At 44.5% G+C, this 26,645-nt stretch overlaps 1 protein-coding gene and 1 long non-coding RNA gene across 2 annotated transcripts in view; both read right to left on the minus strand.

Moving 5' to 3' along the window:
- Positions 1 to 3,446: 3,446 nt before the first annotated feature.
- On the minus strand, positions 3,447 to 5,960 carry LOC308473782. Its single transcript, XR_013984314.1, has 2 exons — positions 5,496 to 5,960; positions 3,447 to 5,335 (listed from the first exon to the last, which is right to left on the minus strand). It is a non-coding gene; the product is annotated as an uncharacterized lncRNA (long non-coding RNA).
- Positions 5,961 to 6,689: 729 nt separating this feature from the next.
- FERMT1 (FERM domain containing kindlin 1) overlaps positions 6,690 to 26,645 on the minus strand; it is a 40,463-nt gene continuing 20,507 nt past the window's right edge. The window contains exons 10-15 of the mRNA XM_080999128.1: positions 24,603 to 24,727; positions 21,215 to 21,321; positions 18,662 to 18,883; positions 14,134 to 14,258; positions 10,127 to 10,268; positions 6,690 to 8,660 (exon numbers count right to left, since the gene is read on the minus strand). Of these exons, the coding sequence (XP_080855254.1) occupies positions 8,487 to 8,660; positions 10,127 to 10,268; positions 14,134 to 14,258; positions 18,662 to 18,883; positions 21,215 to 21,321; positions 24,603 to 24,727 (895 nt within the window). The 3' untranslated portion in view covers positions 6,690 to 8,486. The remainder of the gene's footprint in view (positions 8,661 to 10,126; positions 10,269 to 14,133; positions 14,259 to 18,661; positions 18,884 to 21,214; positions 21,322 to 24,602; positions 24,728 to 26,645) is intronic.

Raw genomic sequence — 26,645 nt, forward strand, 5'->3', positions numbered from 1 at the left:
TGACCGACTCTGGGGTTGCGGCGCTCATCTCGCTTTATTGGCCGAGGGAGCTGGCGTACAGCTTCCGGGTCATGTGGCCAGCATGACTAAGCCGCTTTTGGCGAACCAGAGCAGCGCACGGAAATGGCGTTTACCTTCTCACAAGAGTGGTACCTATTTATCTACTTGCACTTTAACGTGCTTTCGAACTGCTAAGTTGGCAGGAGCAGGGACCAAGCAACGGGAGCTCACCCCGTCGCGGGGATTCGAACCACCGACCTTCTGATTGGCAAGTCCTAGGCTCTTTGGTTTAACCCACAGCGCTACCCGTGTCCTATGTTAGCAGCATAAATGCCCCCAATCCCAACCCTTTCGGATGTCTGTCCTACAAGAAAGCTGCCAAATAATGAAACGGGTATGAGAAGCAACTCCAAAACTTGCCCTAGCAAACATCTGCCAAGACAACAATGTATACTCACCTTACAAAGAACTCATAAGCCACCTACTCTCAGAAGCGAGGAGCATCATAACGAAACACTGGAGGGACCTGCCACTGCTCCCAAACTGTATGGGAAACGGCCCTCCTAGAAAAGTTAAGCAACAAATTGAAACTAGCACAGGGACACAGTAGAAGAATGGCAGATGAAGATGTTGGACTTTCTGGAACTGGCTGACTTGACTGGAAGCATCCACCATCAGAGGGAAGAGGAACATCAGGAACAATGGAAGAAATTTAAAGATTACTTAGCTAAATATTGTAACATAAGACAAGTAGAAGCAACTTGAATTTATCAATTTGGCTTAGGAATAGAATATGATTAAATTGTAAAACATTATGTGAGAAATTATGGAAAGAAGTAAAGAAAGTAATTTGAAAAAGTAAATTTTGTTAGAAAGAAGATATTGGAAAACTGTTACAAGGGGATACAATGGAACTCAGGTAGGGGGGATTTGAGGAAGTCAGTTAATATTGAAAACTAAATTGGATTTTTAGAAGGATTAAGTATTTATTTGTATGTTTTCTCTTTTTTGTTTTCTTTTTCCCCCTTTCTTCTTTTTTCTTTTTTGTATGTTATATTTGGTACAAACTTGGAAAACCAATAATTTTTTTTGAAAAAAAAAAGAAAGAAACGGAACTAGCACAGGGACAAACAAAAGAAGATGCGGTAACACTGGTATGGCTCCCCTTTATTACATATACAGCCCAGCAAGACAACAACATAAACCCCCCAACAGCATACCAATTGATGCGGCTAACTTGACCCAACCACCCTCTCTCACATACAAACAAAACTCATTGCAACCAACCATGCTCTGGGGTCTCGGTCCACCAAAACAGACAGACAGACAAATAAAGAACCTATCCCTGTGATGCTGACACAAAAACCCTATGCATACACTAAGCAAAAGAATGGAAAACTCTATGAACTGAGAACAAAGATGTTGCATGTACATTTGCTCTTCTAGGAAAATCCTTTAATAATAATAATAATAATAATAATAATAATAATAATAGCATCACACTCCAAATCCCTGGGAGGCACCCCCCATCGGTTTCATATAGCTATTAAATAGGTTGGCTATGACAAAGAGAGACTATAAAATCACAATTGGCCACCCTCCCAGAGTCACTTTTCTTTAAATGAAGAAAGAACAAGCCAGTGTCAAGGCTTAATTATTGTTGTGCAAATTAGCAGTTTGTTGCTCAGTTTGCTACCTATCCATTCTGAAGGAAATCAGCCCTGAGTGCTCACTGGAAGGACAGATCCTGAAGCTGAGGCTCCAATACTTTGGCCACCTCATGAGAAGAGAAGACTCCCTGGAAAAGACCCTGATGTTGGGAAAAATTGAGGGCACAAGGAGAAGGGGTCGACAGAGGACAACATGGTTGGACAGTGTTGTCAAAGCTACCAGCATGAGTTTGACCAAACTGCAGGAGGCAGTGGAAGAAAGGAGTGCCTGGCGTGCTCTGGTCCAGGGGGTCACAAAGAGTCGGACACAACTAAACAACAACAACAACTCAGTTTAAGGCAAGTGAGTGAAAAGCAGCAGGCATCATTGTCCAAGGAAAACCATGCACACCCTACAACTACCCTAGCAATTAAAGCTATACTTTTCAAAGGGCCTCGAGAACGCATGCTGGGCTTATCTTTGCACATGTCACTCAGCATCAAGGCAGCTTTGAGATCTACCAGACTTCGCAGAAACGTAAGACAGATTTCTTAATGGGTCTGTCTGGTCTGGAGCCCTTTTGGGTTCTGCCTCCTTTGTTACAAACTGATCAGCGTGTACTTTTAGAAAACCCCTTTCAAGTGAAGGAGTGTCATCAGGTATTGCCCAATGCTGTTCAACTCTGGTGAATACTGAAAGGTAATTTCTCCCGCAGCAACAATTCTGGAAAAACAAAGCCCAGGCAGAAGTAGGGCAAAAAGAGGCGTACCTCAGATTACGGACACATTTGGTCAACCTGTCAGACACGACAGAAGTCAAAACATCAATACAGTTAGATGCTTCAGAATGCCTATCTGTCTGATTTAAAATACATTTATTTATATTTATAAAACACATGCCCTAAGTGCTCAAGTTGCTTCATTCAGCACTACCCAGAGGTCCTTATGACAATCCAGTCCGCTTAAAATAAACAAGTGTTATTTTATTTCTAAAATAAAACAAGCAACAAAAATCAAAAAGTTACACCATATAAAGACTAACAGAAGGTGATGATGCCTTTAACACATCTCTCCTCTGTAGGTATCTAGGTATCCAATATGCACTGGCAACTTGGAGATTTTGTTCTACTTCTTCGTAATATTGCAATTTCTACTTAAGCTCTTTCCCACAATCTGTGGAAAGCCTTTTATACGTGTCCCTGATTTGTATACGAGATAAAACCACACCACGCTATGAAAATCAGTTATTTTAGTTTTGTCTTTAGCTAATCTACATTGGTAAGTCAATTTTTTCTGCCATGGGTATTTGCCAGCAGTTTGTGGTAAAAAGCTCTTGCAGTTTCCGAGTGTCTGTGAGCACAAATTCTGTTAGTTCCTTAGATGTCGCTTTGATGAGGTTGACTGGTTTTATTATCCCGCTAATGCATACGGAGAACGGAAGCTGAGAGCTCAGAGTTTACCTAGGGCTATCTAAAGCGTTAATGGCTAAACTGGGATTTGAACAAGTGACATCTGCCTCATATCTCATGATCTTAACAGCACGGCTTCTGTAAGTGAAACACATTCCTGATTTCACAGGTTAAAAGCACAGGTTAAAAAACAACATGAAAGAAAAAGCACGTGAGAGTGTGCATGCCCACCTCAAGCTTATCGTTTCATTCCTCAGAAAATGACACAAACTGCTGTTGTAAACAAAAATTGCCCTTTTCCCTTATGGGGTATCCAAGAGCCCATTTAGAGTCCTTACATAGGTTCCCTATTGGTAGGAGAAGATAACAGAGGCCAACCAGAGAATACTGAGAAGCAAAGCAGCTAGTAAGCTTGATCTTTATTGAACTGTTGCAACAGGGTGCTCCCCTCACCCGTAGGAGAAGAGGAGGAACCCAGAAAAATGGCACGCAAGGCCTTATAAAGACTTTTGAAATTGCCACCCTGTAGATCAAGACCACCCCCAGAAACATCATACATACATCACAGAAGGGGTGTAACCTAAGACCACCCCTCAGATACATCATACCTACATCACAGAAAAGGCGGTCTTAAAACAGAAATTTGAATGTTGTTTTTCTCCTGTCGTTGTTTATCTCCTGTCTGGCAGGTTACTTGATTGGATTTCCTTGGTAGCCTGGCCAGTCTTTTGTAATGATAAATACTTAGTTCCTGGGCCATGTCACAGGCTCGCACCCTAGTCATATCTTAAATGTGCCCTTAAGACAGGATTTGTGAGGAAAGAGACAATGGGGAGGTTTCCCACTTTGACCCAGGTCAGTCTTCCTGTGCTGATCTATGTACGTGCTTGGTTGGTATGCTATGAACATTACCATATATCTAAGACCTCAAAATTCCTATATTAATTCCTGCCAATATATTAAAGAAGAAAGATGGAAGGCGGAAGAAAGCAATAAATCACCTGCGTTTGGGGTGACCCTGATACCTGTGACGTTTCAAATTTTGATCCAGAATTTAGAGAACAAATCTTATAACAAAGTTAGATTGAAAGTTAAATAAAGGGATCTATTTTGATTTCCAATAAAGGTACAACAAATGTTCACTGGTGATTGGGCTTAGCACTATACCGGCATCTGCCGACGCAAATGAGCTCCTCTTTATGTTCACATTAAAGGGTGGAATTCTGCATGTGCCTGTGTCCTGGTCCCTTCCCACATCTGCTCCAGAAATAGGTTAGGGGGAAGAGATTTAGGAGACACACAGTGGGAAAAGAGTGGGAGAACATTTCCCTGCACAAGCAGAAATCCTCACACTAAGCGAATATTCACAAAGCGCTACATTAGATACAAACCATTATCATTTATTTTAAAAAGTCATTGTAAAACGTCTGCTGCACTGTAAGCTGGTGGTTTCGTCATCTAAAGTGCCTTTAAGAAGTGTCTCATTTTTTGATCCCACCACACAGCTGCTCTTGAAACCCCTTAACAAGTAGCAGAAGTCATATTGGCCACTCGGTGGCCTAGTTACCACTGTTGCGAAGTGCAAAACAGTTCCAGGTTCTCTGTCTGTGAAGCACTGAGCATATGATGGATGAGCATTCCCTCATCCATTTTAGCATTGGAATCATTATCTCATTTACTACTGGATGAAAATGGGCGAAATTGACTTGCTCAAAGGGATTTAAACCCAGATCTCCTAAGCCAGGCATGTCCAAAGTCCGTTTCAGGGGCCTAATCCAGCCCACTGGTTGGCTTAATCCAGCCCCTGTGGCAGTTTCCAAGTTTATTTCCTGGGGTAAAATCCTAAAAAACCCTCAACAACTTCAATAGTAAAAAAAGCTCAACAACTTCAACCCTAAGAAAAAGGTCAATGACTTTGGCTAGCCCTTTGGTCGGCCCTCACGGCCCTTCACTTCATCAAATCTGGCCCTCTTTGAAAAAAGTTTGGACACCACTGTCCTAAACATACAGCAAGTAGACTACACAGATGTGTGTTTGCTTCAGAAGCAGGATAGAAGCATGTTGCACTCTGTATATTATAACAGCACCTTGAAAGCTGCAACCAGCGTATGTCCTCCTCCTCCTCTCCATCTCTAAAGGGATGAATCAACGCTGGCTGCAAATCATCCAGGTTGGAATGTGAAGACTGAAAGCTGAATTCCTTACTGACACAAGAAGATAAACAGACCGGAGCAGTCCCAAGAGGAGATGGTACCAGGCTCCAGAGATGAGCTCCTCCTTTAGCAAACAGAGAATGATAAGAACTGAAATCTTCAGCAAAGACTGAGGAATTTTTCTTTCTTTTTTGCACTCCATAAAAATAGCATGACATAGTCAATCCAGACTGAATCAGATCCCTGCATACAACTGATTCATAACGAAGGAAAATAAAATATACCTCAAAGAGAAAGAACATGCCGTTTTCTTCTCTGCCACACATTCTGACACCAAAAATTGAGGCGATTTCTAAGGTAAAGGTAAAGGTACCCCTGCCCGTACGGGCCAGTCGTGTCCGACTCTGGGGTTGCGTGCCCATCTCGCTTAAGAGGCCGGGGGCCAGCGCTGTCCGAAGACACTTCCTGGTCACGTGGCCAGCGTGACAAGCTGCATCTGGCGAGCCAGCGCAGCACACGGAAACGTCGTTTACCTTCCCGCTAGTAAGCGGTCTCTATTTATCTACTTGCACCCGGTGGTGCTTTCGAACTGCTAGGTTGGCAGGCGCTGGGACCGAGCAACGGGAGCGCACCCCGCTGCAGGGATTCGAACCGCCGACCTGACAATCGGCAAGTCCTAGGCGCTGAGGTTTTACCCACAGTGCCACCCGCGTCCCTGAGGCGGTCCTACAGAGAACCAAAAGATCTGTTATGTTTTAATTAGTTTGGCTTTAATTCCATAGAATATAGTTCATGTAGCAGGAAACGCTACATGAGATGCTGCTTCAGTCGCCCCGCCCCCCCCCGATTTGAACTGAAGGAAACCACCACCACCATGAAAAGCACAATAGAATGGAAAGCAGACTGTATGTTAAAGCCTGAAGTGTAGCACCCTTGGCAGGATGCGGCTGGCGCTGTGGTCTAAACCACTGAGCCTCTTGGGCTTGCCGATCAGAAGGTCAGCGGTTCGAATCCCCGCAATGGAGTGAGCTCTCGTTGCTCTGTCCCTGCTCCTGCCAACCTAGCAGTTCGAAAGCACACCAGTGCAAGTAGATAAATAGGTACCACTTCAGCGGGAAGGTAAACGGCATTTCCATGCACTCTGGTTTCAGTCACTGTGTTCTGTTGCACCAGAAGCGGGTTAGTCCTGCTGGCCACATGGCCCGGAAAGCTGTCTGTGGACAAACACTGCCTCCCTCGGCCTGAAAGCAAGATGAGCACCGCAACCCCATAGTCGCCTTTGACTGGACTTAGGGGTCCTTTACCTTTTACCTTGCACCCTTGGCACTGGATTGGATCCAAATAACTACGAACAGAAGAAAGCACTAGGGCAAGAATCCATCTCAAAGTAGTTTTTTTAAAAAAAGAAGAAGGCAGAATAGAATAAGTGTAGAAGAAGAGGCTTTCATGGAAGTCCTGGAAGCATCACTGGGATACTATTGTTTTGCAAGAATGTATTTATTTTAAAATCTCTATTACACAGCTTAAAAAATTATGGTTTCAGTAGGTTCATTACTACACGCCAACAGTTTTGATATAAAATATGAAAAGGACTAAATGTTAAAAACAAGCTGGAAGTTAAATTACTTCAGAAGATGGCACGAAATTAAAACTGTAGTTTCCCTGCGGCAAGGCGCTAGTTGCAAAGCTTTACAAAATGCAAAAAGCACTGTACAAAAAGCAGGTACTAATGTCTTATGAAAATATGAGCAATTGCAGCAAAAACTGGGAGGACGTTGATAAAATCCTTTCCATGAGAAGAACAAGAACAACAACAAAATGTCCAGGTGCAACAACACCCTAAAAATAACATTAAATCTTTTGGTGGCACTTGTTTTCTTGTCTTATTTAAGCAGTAAGGAAAAGTCATCGGAATTAATGAATTCAAATAAATGCTTTTCACAGTGTCTGACAGTTCGTAGTCTTCGGGAGGGAACCCCAAGGAAAAATCCATACCTGATGCATTGTGGGACATCTTTAGGAAACGAAAAGGCTAAGCGCACATCTGGAGACAGTCGAATGTCATCTTATATGCCTCCTTCTGGCAACTCCTGCAGCCAAACTGGTGCCAAACATATCGTTCTGGTTTCTTTTGGACCACATCAGCGAGGCCACTGGACCGAGTCTTGTTATCTGGGCAGCCCAGGTCCTCCATACACACTGCCCAGGCCTGCGCCCCAGAGAGATCACTTTGGTGCTGCCGATACAGCAAAAACAACGCAGAAGGCAGTGGTTACAAGTTACTGGTCTCTGCAGCCACAGCAGACGCCGTGATTCTCCAGAGGATTGACTCCTCCCCCAACGGAGCACTCCAATGTGTCTTGAGACGGATGGACCATGCCTAAGGGGTTCGGGAGTGAGCGGAGGTGAGGAATAGGAGGCACAAAAGGAAGCTGGATCTGTCCTCTAAAGTATTTGCTGCATTGGAGCCTTAACTGGATTTCACAGGCTCCCCAGCGTCACACGCCAATAAAGATTACGGATAAGCCAAAACCATGTGCTCTACAGGGATCAGGGATAGAGTACTCTTGGACTACAACTTCCATCATCCCGGTCCATGCTGGCTGGGGCTGATGCGGCTTGGATTGCAGTATCACCTGGAAGATTGCAGGCTCCACATCTCTGCTGCAGGTACATGGTTGAAATACAGTGGGCTCTAGGTTTGTTGTTGCACAGTAGGCTCCAAGTCAGGGATGGGGAGCGTGAGGGCCGTCTTGATTATATGGACTACAACTCCCATCGGTCCTGCCAGCACATCCAGTGGTCAGGAAAAATGGGAGTTGAACAGCATTCGGCGGGACACGGGTTAGCCCATAGCTGTCAAGTGTCCCTTATTTGGCGGGACAGTCCCTTATCCCAGCGCCATGTCCTGCTGCTGTCCCTTATTGATGAGGCTTCATTTGGCTGCTGGCTGGGCTTTCTGCCTTTGGCTCAGAGGGGCTCAGAAGTTGAACATACCTGTGCCCGGAAAATCCCTTATTTTGGCTGCTGATCCCTTATTTTCGAGGCTGCTGGTCCCTTATTTTCAAATCTGTAAGTTGACAGCTATGGGTTAGCCACCCCTGCTCCAAGTATTTACATCCAAAGTAGATAAACCCTTGAGGTAAGCTTATGTTTCTTTTTCAAAAGGTTACTGAGATACACCCGTTTAAACTTCTCAGGTTCAAAACCAAGATGGATCTAGAGGAGGCACTCGCATTTTGGAGTTGTCGATCGGCTTCTTGCTTCTCCTCTCCTTATTCCCATCCTCCAGTTAACTTGTGGAACAAGTCCTCGTCCAGCGTTTCGTTCTGGTCTTTGGAACGGGTGGACAGGAAGATGTAACCTCCAATGTATTCGTGGACCACCTTGCAGTCTGCGCTCAGGCAAGCGAAAGCAATAGACACGTTCTGGTCAAACTCAATTGCAACCTGAAGGGGAAATGCAAAGAGGAATATATTAAAAAAGCACAATTAAACCACCAAGAATAGAGGGAGGAAGGAGATAGTCAGAGAGGAAGATAAGGCATACACAAGCCTGTGATATATCGCCCTTAACCCGGTCCTGGATGGTGTATTGATACATCACCCAGGCCTAGTGCCAGCACATTGGTTCCTGAAACATTAGAGCATCATCAGAGCTTGTTTGGATCAGACCAATGGCCCATTTAACTGTGCCTCTTTTATCCAATGCCGCCACACAGCCTGTAGGCAGGGCCCGAAGGCACTAAGGCCCAACCTTTCCCACCAGTCACTGGCATTAGGAGGCTAGACTGCCCCTGCACTTGGAGGTTCTGTTTAGCCGCAACTGCTAAAAGACTGTGATAGACTTTTTCCTCGTGAATTTGCCTCGGTCCCCTTGACAGCTTGTGTCTATCAATGCTTCTTGCAGCAGCAAATTCTGTCAAGTGAATTATGCATTCTGCGAAGTGTTTTTGCTTCTTTGCCCTGAAACTGTGAACGTATTTCAGAGATTATCTTTTGTGACTCCCAGCTGAGTTTACGCCATGCTCTATCCCCTCGCATTCATCGTATTTATGTCTCCCATACTCCCAGTTTTCCTTCAAATGACCGTTAAAGATAGAAACTCCATAGCGATATTTTATATCATGGTGGAGATCGTGAAGTCCCTAAATAAAAATCGTAGTGAATAAAACAGCCCAATGTGATGAAAAACCACCCAATATAAGAAAGTATAATACTGCGAATGGGGATGTGATGCATAATAAGGTAAAAGTAAAGGGATCCCTGACCATTAGGTCCAGTCGTGACCAACTCTGGGGTTTTGGCGCTCATCTCGCTTTAATGGCCAAGGGAGCTGGCGTACAGATTCCGGGTCATGTGGGCAGCATGACTAAGCTGCTTCCGGAGAACCAGAGCAGCACACGGAAACGCCAGTTACCTTCCCGCCGGAGCGGAACCTATTTATCTAATTGCACTTTGACGTGCTTTCGAACTGCTAGGTTGGCCGGAGCAGGGACCGAGCAATGGGAGCTCACCCCGTCGCAGGGATTTGAACCGCTGACCTTCTGATCGGCAAGTCCTAGGCTCTGTGGTTTAACCCACAGCGCCACCCGCGTCTCTCCGTGATGCAGTTTAGGAAACACATTAATGCAGAGATAGGGAACCTGCGGCCCTCCAGATGTTATTGGACTACAATACCCATCAGCCCCCGCTGACATGGCCAGCAATAAAAGATTATGGGAGTTGTAGTCCAATAGCCGCTGTAGGGCCACGGGTCCTCCTCCCTGCATTCATATAAGGGTTTCTATGTACAACAGGTATATTGTTTTGCATTTCAAATACATCACAAAAGGGCTGTTTGCCAGGTTTATTTGTGCAAAAGGTTAAATCGCAGTGCGAGAGGCAAGTTTGCTCCAGGAAACCTTTGTCTTTACCTGCCGTATCTCCCAGTTGACGTTCCACTGTTTCATATTTGAGAATCTCCATGTCGTAATTGGGTCCCCGGTGGCTGTGTCTATCCTTATCAGCCTGTTGTAGGAAATGCCCAAGAGGTCATCCTTCTTGCTTCCTTTAAATCTAAGGAGGGGGAAAACCCAGTCAATTAATTTGGCAAGTCTCTCAAAAAGCAGTTTGCAACAGAGGGAAAAAATCACAGTCCCTTTCGGAGGTTCTGCAAAGACTGTGTACAAGGATTTGCACTGGGAGAGAGGACCTATGTACGGTATTATTATTATTATTATTATTATTATTGTCTCCCCTCCAGCCTACAAGTCAGTAACTAATGTAAAGAGGGATGAAATGAGAATATCAATGTTTATGATGGGATTGTGCTTCCCTCTACTGGCCAAGCACAGAAATGCAATGGTAAACTATGTTAGGAAAATAGTTATCGCCAAGCGTTAAACTTTCTGAAGTCTTTTCCAGGTGTGTTTTGTTTTCGTTTTTTTTAAAAAAATCTTATTGTGAATAAAAAATATTTTGGCCCAAAACCCTGATTTAGTAGTAGCAGGGCAAAATGTAGCGACCTTGTAATGACTGTAAAATGTAGCCTTTTTTGCATGGAAAACAGCCTGTTGTGGTTGAAATCGGCACTTGTATGTAACAGTTAAACGTTAAAGCCAGAAAAGATGTGTACACAGGACCCAAGAGAGGGAGAACGCAGTATTTAAAGACCTAGAGCAACAGTTTCCAAAAGGACATGATGGTAAAGGAAGCAGATTTAGCCTCGTGGGTGTTCGTGGTTGAGTAATAACTGCTCATTATGGCGCAGGCATTTTTTTTCTGGTTAAGAGCAGATGACAACAGAAAGAAAACTGGGCCACTGGCCAGGTTACCTGAGCTCATGCGCTCTGAATTTGAAAAATGTTGGTGCTGCTCTCTGCCCAAACAGGGCTCACCCTCAGTTACCTGCTAACTCGTTTTGGAGCATTGGCCCAGGGACTGAACACCAGAATCTCTCAAAGGACCTGTGGATGGCATTTTACCATTGTGCTGTTAAGAGTGTATTAACTTATGGTCTCTGTGTGTGGTTTGGGAGCTGCACGGTCAGGGAAAAAAACAATGCTGTCCAAGGTTGTAAAGACTGCGGAGAGAATAATTGGTTGCACTCTCCCTAGATAAAGGTAAAGGGACCCCTGACCATTAGGACCAGTCGTGAACGACTCTGGGGTTGCGGCGCTCATCTCGCTTAATTGGCCGAGGGAGCCGGTGTACAGCTTCCGGGTCATGTGGCCAGCATGACTAAGCCGCTGCTGGTGAACCAGAGCAGCACACAGAAACGCCGTTTACCTTCCCGCCGGAATGGTACCTATTTATCTACTTGCACTTTGACGTGCTTTCGAACTGCTAGGTTGGCAGGAGCAGGGACTGAGCAACAGGAGCTCACCCCGTTGCGGGGATTCGAACTGCCGACCTTCTGATTGGCAAGTCCTAGGCTCTGTGGTTTAACCCACAGCGCCACCCGCGTCCCTACCTTGGATCAAATCTATGCCTTCAGGTGCCATAAGAAAGCTGCAGAGATAGTGCAGGATAGTGCGCACCCCGGAAATGATCTCTTTCAGCTTCTGGAAGAAGGTACAGGGTTATAAAGACTAGGACTAGCTGCCTGAGAAACAATTTCTATCCAAATGCGATTTTGGTTTTAAACGCAGTGTAAAGTAGTCTCTATGGGAGTATATTGTATTCATTTATCGGGTATCAGAGTTTTTAGGGGCTAACCAGGCTGGGATAGTTGGGAGAGCAGGCTTTTTGGTTTTTGAATGTCCAATGTAGATTTTTTCAATTTTGTTGTTCTGTAGGGGACAATGACAATAAAGATTTTCGTATCATAATTCCAGACCCACAGTCAGGAATTCTGTGATGGGAGTCAGCTAAGGGACACCGAGGATGGAGCGGGAGAAAATATGCGACAGCCAGGTCAGTGTGAAACAGCAACCTCTTAATTGCAAGTGGGAGACACCTAAACAAGTGGGAGAGCCAGTGTGGAGCAGTGGTTAAGAGCGGTATTCTCATAATCTGGTGAACCGGGTTCGTGTCTCCGCTCCTCCACATGCAGCTGCTGGTTGACCCTGGGCTAGTCACACTTCTCTGAAGTCTCTCAGCCCCACTCACCTCACAGAGTGTTTGTTGTGAAGTCGCCCTGTGACTTCACTCACTTGTCAGCCAAGGGTAAAGGTAAAGGGACCCCTGACCATTAGGTCCAGTCATGACCGACTCTGGGGCTGTGGCGCTCATCTCGCTTTACTGGCCGAGGGAGCCGGCGTACAGCTTCCAGGTCATGTGGCCAGCATGACTAAGCTGCTTGTGGCGAACCAGAGCAGCGCATGGAAACGCTGTTTACCTTCCCACCTATTTATCTCCTTGCACTTTGATGTGCTTTTGAACTGCTAGGTTGGCAGGAGCAGGGACTGAGCAACGGGAGCTCACCCCGTCATGGGGATTCGAACTGCCAACCTTCTGATCGGCAAGTCCTAGGCTCTGTGGTTTAACCCACAGCGCCACCCGCATCCCTGTGCCAGCCAAGGGCCGGGTGCAAAAAAGGATCATAATCCCCATGCAATGTAACTTGACTGTATTTTCTTTTCTTTAACACGGACTTGTCAGTCATTCCAATGTTGGTCAGAACACTGGAAGATGTGCACCAGTTTACTGACACCTGATCAACTAAATGCTAAATGCTGCCTGCGGTTTTTCTCCCATCTATGTGCACAAAGGATTACCGGCTTCATTTAAAATACAAAAGTGTAAAGTTCACATCTTCTCCACAACCCTACAGCTGAGACCCAAAGGCGTTCCAGTCAAGAGCTCTAGCAACGTGGGCCAACATCCCTAGAAAAACATACAGTGGTACCTCGGGTTACATATGCTTCAGGTTACAGACGCTTCAGGTTACAGACTCCGCTAACCCAGAAATAGTACCTCGGGTTAAGAACTTTGCTTCAGAATGAGAACAGAAATTGTGCTCCAGTGACGCGGCAGCAGCGGGAAGCCCCATTAGCTAAAGTGGTGCTTCAGGTTAAGAACAGTTTCAGGTTAAGAACGGACCTCCGGAACGATTTAAGTTCTTAACTCGAGGTACCACTGTATTCATTTATTTATGTAAACAGCAGGATAATATTAGGACTGCGCTCTTTGCAGTTGGGTCACGTGACGTCAGATGACTGTCAAAGTGGCTCACAGCTCATGACCCGGTTCACCCACCCTGCTGTATTTTATCCAATTCCACCTGGGAGAAAAATAGATGCATCTTGAAGAACATTGTCGGGTCACCAGAAATCATGTTGCAACTGTCACAGCTTCTGTTAAAAAAGTCACCTCTGCTTGATCTAATTAATAATAGTAATATTTTTTTATTTATACCCTGCCCTTCCCGGTTCAAAAACTGGGCTCAGGATGGCTAACAACAAATTTAAAACACTTAATTATAAAAGCAGCATAAGATACAGTATAAAAACATGAATAACAATAAAATTCAAAATTCAATTTAGGGGAAATAAGCATTAGATAATCCCCAGGGCTAGCTGGCGGAATTGGGCCAGCGAGGAGGCCAGGGGAGAATTAGATGTGGGGTCTCAGAGTAAGTGATCTTCATAAAAGGGGAGGGGGAGGGATGATAAGGGAAATAAAAGATCAAATTAAAGGCCAGGCGGAATAGCTCTGTCTTACAGGCCCCACGGAAGGAGGTTAAATCCTGCAGGGCCCTGGTCTCATGGGACAGAGCATTCCACCAGGTTGGAGCCATCACTGAAAAGGCCCTGGCCCTGGCGGAGGATAGTCTGACTTCCTTAGGGCCCGGGACCTTTAAACTATGGTTATTCATTATTAATTAATACTTGGTTATTAATTGCCAACTCACTTGGCACTCAGTCAAAATGAAGGAAGTGGAAGAGCTCAGAGAGCCACCTGCCATTAAATGGTCACAGCAGCGTAACATTGCACTTACCTCACAATGTAGTACGATAAGCCAAACTCGGGGAGCGACTGCCACGCCTGGACAAACCTCAGCTTGGCTTCCACCAGAGACATGTGGGCGATATTTTGGTGAGCCTCCAAAATGCGAGTAGCCAGCTGCGAAAACAAGGAGGGGAATAGAGGTTTCGATTGACAGATGCCAGGGGTGAAAGAAGAGCATAAGGAAAATGGTTATGCATGTGGTCAGAGAGCAGGCATCCTTGCTACTCCCTGAAGGAAGGAAGGCAAAGGGGTGCAAACTGGGGACAGCTCATGCATTTCAGGGGGACCTTCTTACTTGGTTCCCGATCCCCAGAAACGTTGCACACATGGGCAGAGCTGATATCCCCTAATCAAAGGGCAAGAGGCCTTAAACGGCTACAGGCGGCTTTGATTTCCCATAGCTTTTGTTTTCTTTATCACCCAGGGTGTGGGTGGGGAACTTAAGCTATGAATGGTATTTGATGCCCAAGGGGAGGACTTGTTGACTCTGGTTTACTACAGGGCTGCCTGGTGCAATACATAATAAGGCAATCTTAATGGAATCCAATGCTGGAGGAGACTCTTGAGAGTCCCATGGACTGCAAGAAGATCAAACCTCTCCATTCTTAAGGAAATCAGCCCTGAGTGCTCACTGGAAGGACAGATCCTGAAGCTGAGGATCCAATACTTTGGCCACCTCATGAGAAGAGAAGACTCCCTGGAAAAGACCCTGGTGTTGGGAAAGATGGAGGGCACAAGGAGAAGGGGACGACCTAGGACGAGATGGTTGGACAGTGTTCTCGAAGCTACCAGCATGAGTTTGACCAAACTGCGGGAGGCAGTGGAAGACAGGAGTGCCTGGCATGCTCTGGTCCATGGGGTCATGAAGAGTCGGACACGACTAAACGACTAAACAACAACAAATGGAATCCAAAGGTGAGGGAACTGACCAGCTAGGGTTGTTAGAAGCGAAACCTTAACACACAATGCTGGGAATGTAAGAAAGTAAAAAACTTCTAGGAAATGATACATAATAAGATGAAAAAGATGTTGAAATATACATTTCTAAAAAAACAGAAGCATTTTTACTTGGTATTATAGGTGAGGATATTAATAGACAGGATGTTAAATTGTTCTTATATGCAACAACAGCGACAAGAATATTGTTGGCCCAGAAATGGAAGCAAGAAGAAATACTGACAAAAGAAGAATGGCAGACAAAATTAATGGACTATGCAGAACTGGATAAAATGACAGGAAGGATTCGAAACCTGCGGGACCAGAGATTTACAGAAGATTGGTAGAAATATACGAACTATTTGAAGAGCAACTGTAATCAACAAATTACACTAGTAGGACTACAATAAGTTTTATAAGGAGAAATATATGTAATATTACAAAGAAGAGAGACATCAGTTATGAGATTTAAATGTAATAGTGAAAGTAAGAAATGTATATCAAGTGAAAAGATTGGAAAATATTCAGATGTGATTGATGGAAGTAAAAAAAATTGTATAAGATAAAAATATGTTTAATAATTGTTGAAAATGATATGTTAAAAAACTAATTAAAAATATATATATTTTTTAAAAAAAACTTTAAAACACAATGCAACAAGGAACCGAGCACATTTTAAAAAGCAATAAACGTTAGAGAGAAGGCAGGTTGGGGTTGGGCAGTTTTGTACTGGCAATCTGCATTTTAATCTTCCTCTATTAGGAACAACACTGCAATTAAGGATTGTTTCTCAAGTGTCCTTAATGCTTCAAGGATCTTTCTGTCCGTAATATTTCTTGAGGCCAGTTAAGTACACAGGATTTGGGTAACTGAGGCTGCCTTGTGCTGGATCAGGCCATCCTGGGCACAGGGAATGTAACCTGAGGGACGCGGATGGCGCTGTGGGTTAAACCACAAAGCCTAGGGCTTGCCGATCAGAAGGTCGGCAGTTCGAATCCCCGCAATGGGGTGAGCTCCCATTGCTTGGTCCCTGCTCCTGCCAACCTAGCAGTTCGAAAGCACATCAAAGTACAAGTAGATAAATAGGTATCGCTCCAGCGGGAAGGTAAACGGCGTTTCCATGCGCTGCTCTGGTTCGCCAGAAGCGGCTTAGTCATGCTGGCCACATGTCCCGGAAGCTGTACGCCAGCTCCCTCGGCCAGTAAAGCGAGATGAGCGCCACAACCCCAGAGTCAGCCACGACTGGACCTAATGGTCAGGGGTCCCTATACCTTTACTCTCTTAAACCCATTCTGCAGAAGGAAAACTGGGAGCCAGCAATGATTTTCACAGGGTCAATACAGTGAGGACATGAGAAACTCACACCTCCCAAATTCAAGTTCAATACTCTGTATCTGTTGCATCATGCTGGCTCTTTGGTTATTACATGCAGATCTCATGGTATAGGGGGGTGACCAACCATTTTTTATTTTTAAATATGATTTTTATTAAATCTTCTGTTTTACAATTTCAGATAAACCTTTTACATACTTAAGATATCAATGACTTCCCTTCTCTTTCCATGGTTTATTTTACATATCTTATATCCCTGCATATTTTACATAAACTATACCAATCGGTTTTCCACTATTACATCCATCAAAACTTATTTACGCTGTTGAATATATCTTAATGCTGCCAGAGTTTTCAGCTGCACAATTATTTTCCATATATTCAATAAACATTTCCCAATCTCCTTTAAACGTATGTTCTTCTTGTTCCCTTATTCTATATGTTAAGTCTGCAAGTTGTGCATATTCTGTCAGCCTAATTTGTCAATCTTTTTCCATTTTTGGGCTAACCAAACATGGGCCGCAGTTGCCGCATACATAAATAACCTTTTTTGACACCTGGGGAATTTCAGTCTGAATGATGCCCAACAGAAAGAACTCTGGTTTTGGGGGGAAGGTAATTTTAAACATTGTGACCAAACTTTTAAAGTTTGTGGGCACGTTTGGATTTGGGAGTATGTGCCATGGACTCTGGATAAAGCTTAGATCCAGTACAATTAATCTGAGCCTTGAAAAGCATATAGAACTGAAAAGGGAAATGGGAAAGAGCGTTGCTCTTCCAACTTCATCTTGATGTGCTTTTCAAAGAAGAAAAGGGAAGCCACCCTCAACCACTTTATAACCAACAGGGAAGAGTGTGTGTGTGTTTGTGATCTTCAAAAGCTTCATGGGGTCAGAGGAAGACCTCAAATGGTCATTGCACCCACAGGTGTCATGCTTCTGACTCTCGTCCCAGTCTAAGACCTTGCTGAAGAAAAATACATGCTTGGAAGAGGCGGCATCAGGGAAAACAGATATTGTAACTGACTCTGAAAATGGCCAATCTTAAATTACTGAGTTGGAATGGAAATTAAGAGATTATGATGAGATCAAAGACCACTTTCAGAGTTGGTTGCATTATCGACAACTATATGAAACCCATAAAGAAGATAGCAAGAAAGGATTCAGTTATACAAGATCTAGGAAGTGATCGAAGGGAAAGTGAAATTACAGCATATTATTAGAATGGGAGACGAAAGATGAAGAGGTAAAATCAGTTATGATTAAATGGGCACAAGATGTAGGTCACAACATTATGATGGAAGATTAGGAAAAATTATGGAAAACTGATTTAAAATTTACAGATTGTTCCCTATTGAAGGAGAATTACATGAAGATGATATATAGATGGTACACAACACCACTGCAGTTAGGGAAAATGTACAAAACTAGTTCAAAGATATGTTGGAAGTGTAAGGAAAAGGAAGGGACATTTTATCATATGTGGTGGGATTGTAATGTAATTTAAAAAATTTGGGGAATGATATACAATGAATTGAAGTAAATTTTCCATTTAACATTTGTTTAAAAACCCCGAGGCATTTTTGATGGGGATTGTAGGGAAAGACCTGCCAAAAAAGCTGAAAAACATCTTCATGTATGCGACAACGGCCGCGAGAGTTCTGGTAGCACAAGGATGGAAGACTGAAGAAACCCCAACTAAAGAATCATGGCAAGAAAAATTGACGGACTATGCAGAACTGGCAAAACTGACAGATAGACTACGGGACAAGGATAACTGTGACTTTAAGGATGAATGGGAACCCTTTACAAAGTATCTGAAGACGCAACAAAGCGAACTGGACTCCTTGGCTAGTTTTGAATAAACATTCACAAACTTTTTATTGATAATAATCAGCTAAAAAGTTTGAGGATCTATACAACTTTGTAACATCCAGAAAACAGCAGTCTCAGAGAAACCAGAGACTGAACTGAGGGAAGTTGGGGGGCGGGGGGGTTTTGTGTGTGGGGTGGGGGGAGGGAGGAAAAATGGGGGGGGGGAAACAAGGGTGATATGTTTTTGGATAATATGTCTTGTTATAATTTTGAATAAAAAAACTAAAAAAGAAAAATAGAAAAATACTGTACATGCTTTTGGCTTTGTTAAGCAAGAATCATTTGAATCAGGCTTGAGTCAGCTTGACAAGGAAAATCTGCTCTAGAGCCCACTGTTATTTCCTTCTCCCAACCCCTCGCCCCACCCCCAGTTACCTGCTTCGACTTGTATTTCTTTGCATATCGTGGCGAGATAAAGCATTCCGGCTTCATATCCATGCTTTCCACGTCAGAAACGTCCTGGGGAGCAGCAGTTCGGCTTTTCATTTTTAAGAAAGACAAGATGTTGTGGACCTCTGGGTGGTAGGAGCTGTCGGCCATCGTTTTCCCTTTGGAAGCCAAAACGCAAGCGGCCATCCACCTGGCATACTGGTTTTCCTGCAAAGAACACAGTCAGCGACGTCCGTGAAGAATAAACTTCTGCAAAGAATCCTTGCACCGTCGTTGGCTTCCTTCTGCCCCACCTTGCAGTTGCTTGAACCAAGGGCCGGCAAAGTGGTACCCTCTCATGGTAAAGGATGGTGGAGGGCCCCATGTTAACTCCCCCCTTTTTGGTTAAGTTTAGACGCAGCCCCTAATCTGAAAGCAACAGTGTAGGGCCTACACTTCACTTGCATGAGTTCTGGGTGCAAGGAGAGTGGACTCAAGGAGGATCAGTAAACAATGGCTACCAGTCATGATGGCGGCAGTCAGCTTCAGAGGCTTTCTGTCTCCGAACAACAGCTGCTACCTTTGCCCCTTGTAATAATAATAATAATAATAATAATTTATTATTTATACCCCGCCCATCTGGCTGAGTTTCCCCAGCCACTCTGGGCGGCTCCCAATCAAGTGTTAAAAAAAATACAGCACTAAATATTAAAAACTTCCCTAAACAGGGCTGTCTTCAGATGTCTTTTAAAGGTAGGATAGCTGCTTATTTCCTTCACATCAATGTAAACTTCCAAAAGATACTTGGCATCGCTGATGTAGCCATTGGCCTGATCCAGTAGGCTCTTCTTACGAGGAATTACTGGTTACCTATCCAGCAATGCAACATATGGGGTTCAGAGTGGCGGTGGTGGTGACGTTAGGGCAAGACGCTGGGTACAGACCTTCCAGGTGTCCCTATTTTCCAAGGACGGTTCTGGATTTACAGGGGAGATTAAACCTGAGACTTCTTCCTTGCCTGGTGCTATAGCTCCTTTGCTCCAGAGGGGCAAACCGAGTGCCTTGCTTTCAACTTTTGTGAAGCTCAAACAGTTTTTGTCTTCACTTAGGAGGCTCTTATAGGACCAAGGTTGAACAACTCTCCCAAGTCTGGAGAATGCAGGGTATTTTGAACGGACAAGGTTGAGGATATTGCTGAGAGGTTTGTGAACTCCAGATCTTATCTGAAAGACAGATTTCACCCAGACACTGTGCTAACTCCCTTGTTTACACTGGCCTCCCCATAAATCTCCCAGCTCACAGGCTGGTCTGCACTGTAAAGGTAAAGGTAAAGGGACCCCTGACCATTAGGTCCAGTCATGGCCGACTCTGGGGTTGCGGCGCTCATCTCGCTTTATTGGCCGAGGTAGCCGGCGTACAGCTTCTGGGTCATGTGGCCAGCATGACTAAGCCGCTTCTGGCGAACCAGAGCAGCGCACGGAAACGCCGTTTACCTTCCTGCCGGAGCGGTACCTGTTTATCTACTTGACGTGCTTTCAAACTGCTAGGTTGGCAGGAGCAGGGACCGAGCAACGGGAGCTCACCCCGTTGCGGGGATTTGAACAGCCGACCTTCTGATCAGCAAGTCCTAGGCTCTGTGGTTTAACCCACAGCGCCACCCATGTCCCTAGGAGGCTCTTATAAGACAAAGGTTGAACAACACTCCCAAGTCTGAAGAATGCAGGGTATTTTGAACGGACAAGGTTGAGGTTATTGCTGAGAGGTTTGTGAACTCCAGATCTTATCGGAAAGACAGATTTCACCCAGACACTGTGCTAACTCCCTTGTTTACACTGGCCTCCCCATAAATCTCCCCGCTCACAGGCTGGCCTGCATTGTAAAGGAACATAAATCCAAGTGGGGAAAGGAGTTTGCCCAGGGGGGCAACAGCCTCCCAGCAACAGCAAGAGCCTTTCCAACAAGCTGTTGCTTAATGGAGAAGTTCGACGTGAGGACAGGGCTGTGTATACCCTTTTGGGAAGCTATTGCTTGAGCTCTGCCTCCCCACCAGGTGAACCACTCCTGATATGTGGAAGCCAACCTGCAGCCTGGTTCACTGTTGTCCCTTCTGTGTTGTTAACTTGTTCCCTGCACAAACCCCTTTTCTGTGCATATGCCTCATGTTATGTACTGAAGTTCTCACCATGGGCCAGCAGGGGGATACTGTAGATAGTTATGCAAATGAAGGATCGGAAGTGACGTTCAGTGATTGGATAGTTTTAGAAAGTTGTTACAGTAACGTTGTACTGGAGCTCTATATAAGCAGGCTGACTGAACCCTTCAGTTCAGTTCTGTTCTGGCCTCTGAATAAACAAGAGCTGTTTGAAGAATCGCTGTATCGTCTGATATGTTCACCCACAACTTAACACCTTACTTCACTGGCAATATTTAGGCCCTGCAATTGTTCCCCGTGCTTTGCGGTGCCAGCCTCTAAAGAGTCTTCCAAAGCTTCGCTGCAATGCACGCAATGGACCTTAAACCCTCCTATAGAATCTGGGTTAACCCTTTTTTGCTACTCACGTTATCACATCTCAGGTGCACTTCATTCATTCCGTCTGCTACAGGGATGAGTAACTTAATCCCGTATTTTCTGCCCGACACACTCACGTCCGGAACAATCTCACATCCTGATTGACAGAAGGCACGAAAAGTCAGAAGCGAAGTTATGCTTTGCCTACTTTTAAGGGTGAATTACGGTAGGAGAACTTGAAAGGAAACTGGAAGAGGATAAGAATAAAAAGGCATACAAAAAAAAGAAGGTAACATGATTTCAAGTTGTGCAGGTGATTGAATATTATATTACTATAATGGCCTCCCTATGTCCATGCCATGACGATTACCAAATAGCTGGTTTAGGAAATACTGAAATTAATTTCCTTAACTCCTTCCATGTGTTAGGTGTGGGAAGACATGTTATTAATATTACAGCATAGAACAGGCATCCTCAACCTGTGGCCCTCCAGATGTTTGGGCCTACAACTCCCATGATCCCTAGCTAACAGGACCAGTGGTCAGGGATGATGGGAATTGTAGTCCAAAACATCTGGAGGGCCGAAGGTTGGGGATGCATGGCATAGAAGTTACTTAAATTTAAGGCCAAAAGTAACGCTCTAAATCAGTGTCTCCCCAACTTGAATCTCCATCTGTTGCTGGACTACAACTCCCATCATCCCTAGCTAGCCAGGACGAGTAATCAGGGATGATGGGAATTGTAGTCCAAAAAGAGTTGGAGACCCAATTTGAGAAACCCTGCTCTAGAGTCACAGCGCTGACAGACAACGTAGTCATCGTAAACATCAAAATCCTACATTTGGCAAGAGCCCATGCTCTAAAGCAGAAGCAGTGATTCAGAAAACAGCAAATTCAATCAAAACATTGGGCTTTGTTTGCACACAATAAACCACAGTCAGGTAATTAAGTCTGTGCATGAGCTGCATGATAGTACAGAGTTTGGGACCCTCCTTGCTTTCTCCTCCCTTCCTAGAGTGGAGAAACACAGTACAGAGCAGCCGTCTTAGCATTAAATGTGGAAGCCAAAGTTTGCTCTTGGCTTCCTGCTTGCGGGTTGCTTGGGGGAAAGTAAGTCCCAAGAGTTTATCTCCATATAACAGCAAGCCAGCCGCTCCACCGTGTGTCAACCTGGTTTAGGAAGGGAGGAACTGAATACAGCAGCACATAGTTCCTGCACAGGCTAATTTCCCTAACCCTGGTTTATGGCCAGTGTCATGTCTGAATGGGGCGACTCCATAAAAGCAGACTACAAATTCTTGTTGGAAATGTAAAGAAGGTACCTTTTATCATATGTGGTGGACTTACAAGGTAATAAAAGCTTTCTGGGAGATGATATACAGCGAAATGAAGAAAATGTTTAAAATAACTTTTGTTAAGAAACCAGAAGCTTTTCTGTTAGGAATTACAGGTACTGATATTCGAAAGGAACGGAAGAGACTTTTTATGTATGGAACAACAGCTGCCCAGATGTTACTGGCCCAGAGATGGAAAGAAGACAAAGTCCCTAGCAGAGAGGAGTGACAAACCAAGCTGATGGGCTCAGAAACCAAGGGGACAAAAACTTTATAAAAGATTGAAAAAATGTATAAGTTATTTAGGAGACCACTGCAAGCAGATGGAAACATTAGCAGGGTTTTGATCTCACTTGTAGTTTAACAATTACCATGGATAATATGCTTTGATATAAAAATCGAAGTATGAAAGAATATACAATGGTACCTTGGGTTACAAACACTTTGAGTTACAGACTCTGCTAACCCGGAAGTAGTACCTCGGGTTAAGAACTTTACCTCAGGATGAGAACAGAAATCATGTGCCGGTGGCGTGGCGGCAACAGGAGGCCCCATTAGCTAGAGTCATGGGTAGGCAAACTAAGGCCCGGGGGCCGGATCTGGCCCAATCGCTTTCTAAATCCGGCCCACGGACGGTCCGGGAATCAGTGTGTTTTTACATGAGTAGAATGTGTCCTTTTATTTAAAACGCATCTCTGGGTTATTTGTGGGGCCTGCCTGGTGTTTTTACATGAGTAGAATACGTGCTTTTATTTAAAATGCACCTCTGGGTTATTTGTGGGGACCCCTGACCATTAGGTCCAGTCGTGACCGACTCTGGGGTTGCGGCGCTCGTCTCGCTTTATTGGCTGAGGGAGCCGGCGTACAGCTTCCGGGTCATGTGGCCAGCATGACTAAGCTGCTTCTAGTGAACCAGAGCAGCACACGGAAACGCCGTTTACCTTCCCGCTGGAGAGGTACCTATTTCTCTGCTTGCACTTTGACGTGCTTTTGAACTGCTAGGTTGGCAGAAGCAGGGATTGAGCAATGGGAGCTCACCCCGTCGCGGGGTTTCGAACCACCGACCTTCTGATCAGCAGGTCCTAGGCTCTGTGGTGCCACCCGTGTCCCTAAAAACCAAGTGGCTTGTGCCAATTTGCCAAATGGAAAAAATTCCTACCCGATCCCCGACTCAAGACGGGCAACCAACCAAAGGCCAAAGCAAGGCCAAAGGACTCTTAAATTAAAGGGAGGGCAGGCCAGGAGCCTGGCACACGTTGCGCTGCCGCTTTTATACTTTCCGCCACTATCACCCTTCGACACAATTGGGCAATAGCCCTGGGTGACTGTGGTGCCACCCCGGCGTAAGGGTGATAGCTCCACCCACGCCAGGGTGGTGGTGGGGAACCAGGTTGAGAGCCTGACCACAACCAGGACCATCTATTAAGATGATTCCATTTGTGCACATATGCACCAAAAGTGAAGAGCAAAGGGGAGCACAGCATTGTGCTAGAAATTCCCCAGTAGGCATTCTGCCCCCTGCCCAACTGCTCTGGCTGCCGTGCCACGCCCCCAGGTGGCCAGCCAATCGGCTGGAGGCTTGGGGGTGGGGTTTAGCCGTTCAAACGCGGCCCAGCAGCGATTCTCAGCCATTGTGCTGCTGCTTCTCGTCGGATCAAGACCTCCAGGAAGGACCTCCTTGTCCACGTGCAGGCTGAGCAAGCGTTGAGGATCTTTAGCAGCTAGTTTGCTTGGGCACTGGAATATGGTTGTGTGTTGGAGGGCAGGGTGTGGCCATCGCCTACCCCTCCATTTTATGGGTATTCCGGTAAAGGAATCCGGTGGTCGTGGATCCTGTCCGACGCCCTTGCTGGTGGCTAGGGCCATGGCACGACCCCAGGTGACATCAGGGGGAGCTTTCAGTTGTATTTGCATCAACAGGCTCCTCCCAGTGGTGGTTAACCCTTGAGAGACTCACCCATCCCCGAGGGGGTGGAGTCACGCTCTGTTGCTTTATCCAATGCCTAAGCCAATACCTCTCACATGCTGTAATCAATAAAGTTGTGGCCTTTTTTAGCCCATTAACCTAATATACCGTGTCCATGTGTCTTATCCTCACTCCATACCTCTTAGGTTGAGCTTCTCAATGGGTTCCCCATGTTCAGCCTCCTTATTTTTAAAGTAAGAGATGGATGTGTCCTTGAAGACAAACCAATATTGCTTGAAGGCTTTCAGCGCCAGCTTTTTGGACCTGCAAATTAACAAACAAATTAACAAACCTGCAAATTAACAAACTATCTGTGTGGAGGGCGGCGAGCAAGCTTGTTCTTCCCTGCTCCAGAGGTTAGGACCTAAACCGACGGCTTCAAGTTGCAAGAAAGGAGATTCCGATTAAACATCAGGATGAACTTTCTGACAGTAGGAACTGCTTGAGGGTGGGAAAGACTCCCATGAGAAGCAGTGTACTCTCTTTCATTTGAGGTTTTTAAAGCAGATTGGGATGGCCATCTGTCATGGATGCTTTAGCTGAGATTCTTGCATCGCAGGGATTGGACTTGATTGGACTAGTACCTTTCAACACTACAGTTCTATGTATAGTGTGAGCAGGGTGGATAAAAAATAAAATAAATCAGATTTTTAAAAATTTAAATCAGATTTTTTAAAAATTTAAATTGGATTTTTAAAAGAAAATGCTTTTGGAGGAAAAATCTTTCTAAAGATAGTTTTATATTTAAATTACATTATAGTCCAAAGGCTATTCATCAGGAAATAAGGATTTGTTTTAAGTTTTCCATGTGTGCTAAAACTCAGTCTAAGGTTTTTTTTAAAAAAAAATATATGCAACAGTTAACATACATGGTCACATGTGTGATAATGTTAATGTTTTAGTTAAAGAAATTGTTTAAACTGTTATTAAGGAAATGATTATTTTTCTCCTTCCAAAAGTTCTCCAAATATAAACAGTTAACTTATTAAACCTCACAATAATTTCATAATTATCTGTCTATGTATTTCAAACAGTAAAACAGATCAGTAATTTTTGATATAACTGTAAAAACTACTCTGAAAATTTATTATTCCAAAAATGAAACCTTCATTTGGTTGTAAATATTAAGATTATACCAGCAAGAATGAGTCTTTTTGTAAAAAAAATGATTTAAATCAAGTCTTACTGACTAGTGATTTAAATCAATTTGATTCAAATGAAATCCACCCTGAGTGTGTACACATTAATTTGGCTGCTTTTTTTTCTTGCTCTAGTTTCTTGCATTTCAAAGGTCACTTCTGAGGCTCTGAGGTTCTTATTAAGAATGTTTTAATAAGAATGACATTGGTTCAGTGACAGAAATGGGTCCCTTTGGCACTGTTGCCTTTGAGGGAGGTCACACAAGTCCTTTGGGGCTATTGCCCTGACAGGCAGGGAACAGACTGATGCTGCAAACTGGCATTTAATCTTGAAAGCACAGCTCCTGCCCTTTGTCACTTGCATATGAATCGAAACGATCTTTTATTAGAGGTTTCAAAAATAATCAAATTCCTTTTGAAGCACACCGCTTCATTTCTGGGGGAAATGCCGTCACCGATTAGCAAAACTAAACACTCTAATCAGAGTTCAAAGCTACAGGCAATCTCTTATCTTATGTTTTCCATAGAATTAAACGTTTGGAATCAGTCACTTCAATGGAAGAAATATGCTAGAGACTTTCCAGTGCAAATAAGACAGGCAATAGCAGAGCTATATCTGAGTCACTGGAATGTTCAATTTGATTGCCAACACACACAACTGATAGTGACACAGGTCGGTGCTCCTACCTGAAATTCATGCTCATTTAACAATATACAGTCGTACCTCGGTTTGTGAACAGCTTAGTTCTCGGACATTTTGGCACCCAAACCCAGAAGTGAGTGTTCCGGTTTGCGAACTATTTCTGGAAGCTGAACGTCAGACGGGTTTGACGAGAACTTCCTGCAGCCAATCAGAAACCATGCTTTGGTTTCCCAACGTTTTGGAAGTTGGACAGACTTCCAGAATGGATTCTGTTAGACTTCCAAGGTACGACTGTACTTAGAAGTATGCAGGCAAATGTTGCCAGCAGCTGTGTTGGTCTACTACAGGCATAGGCAAACTCCGGCGCTCCAGATGTTTAGGACTACAATTCCCATCATCC

The sequence above is a fragment of the Podarcis pityusensis genome (assembly GCF_964106645.2).
Source record: "Podarcis pityusensis genome assembly, chromosome: 3".
In the NCBI taxonomy this organism is placed as follows: Eukaryota; Metazoa; Chordata; class Lepidosauria; order Squamata; family Lacertidae; genus Podarcis; species Podarcis pityusensis.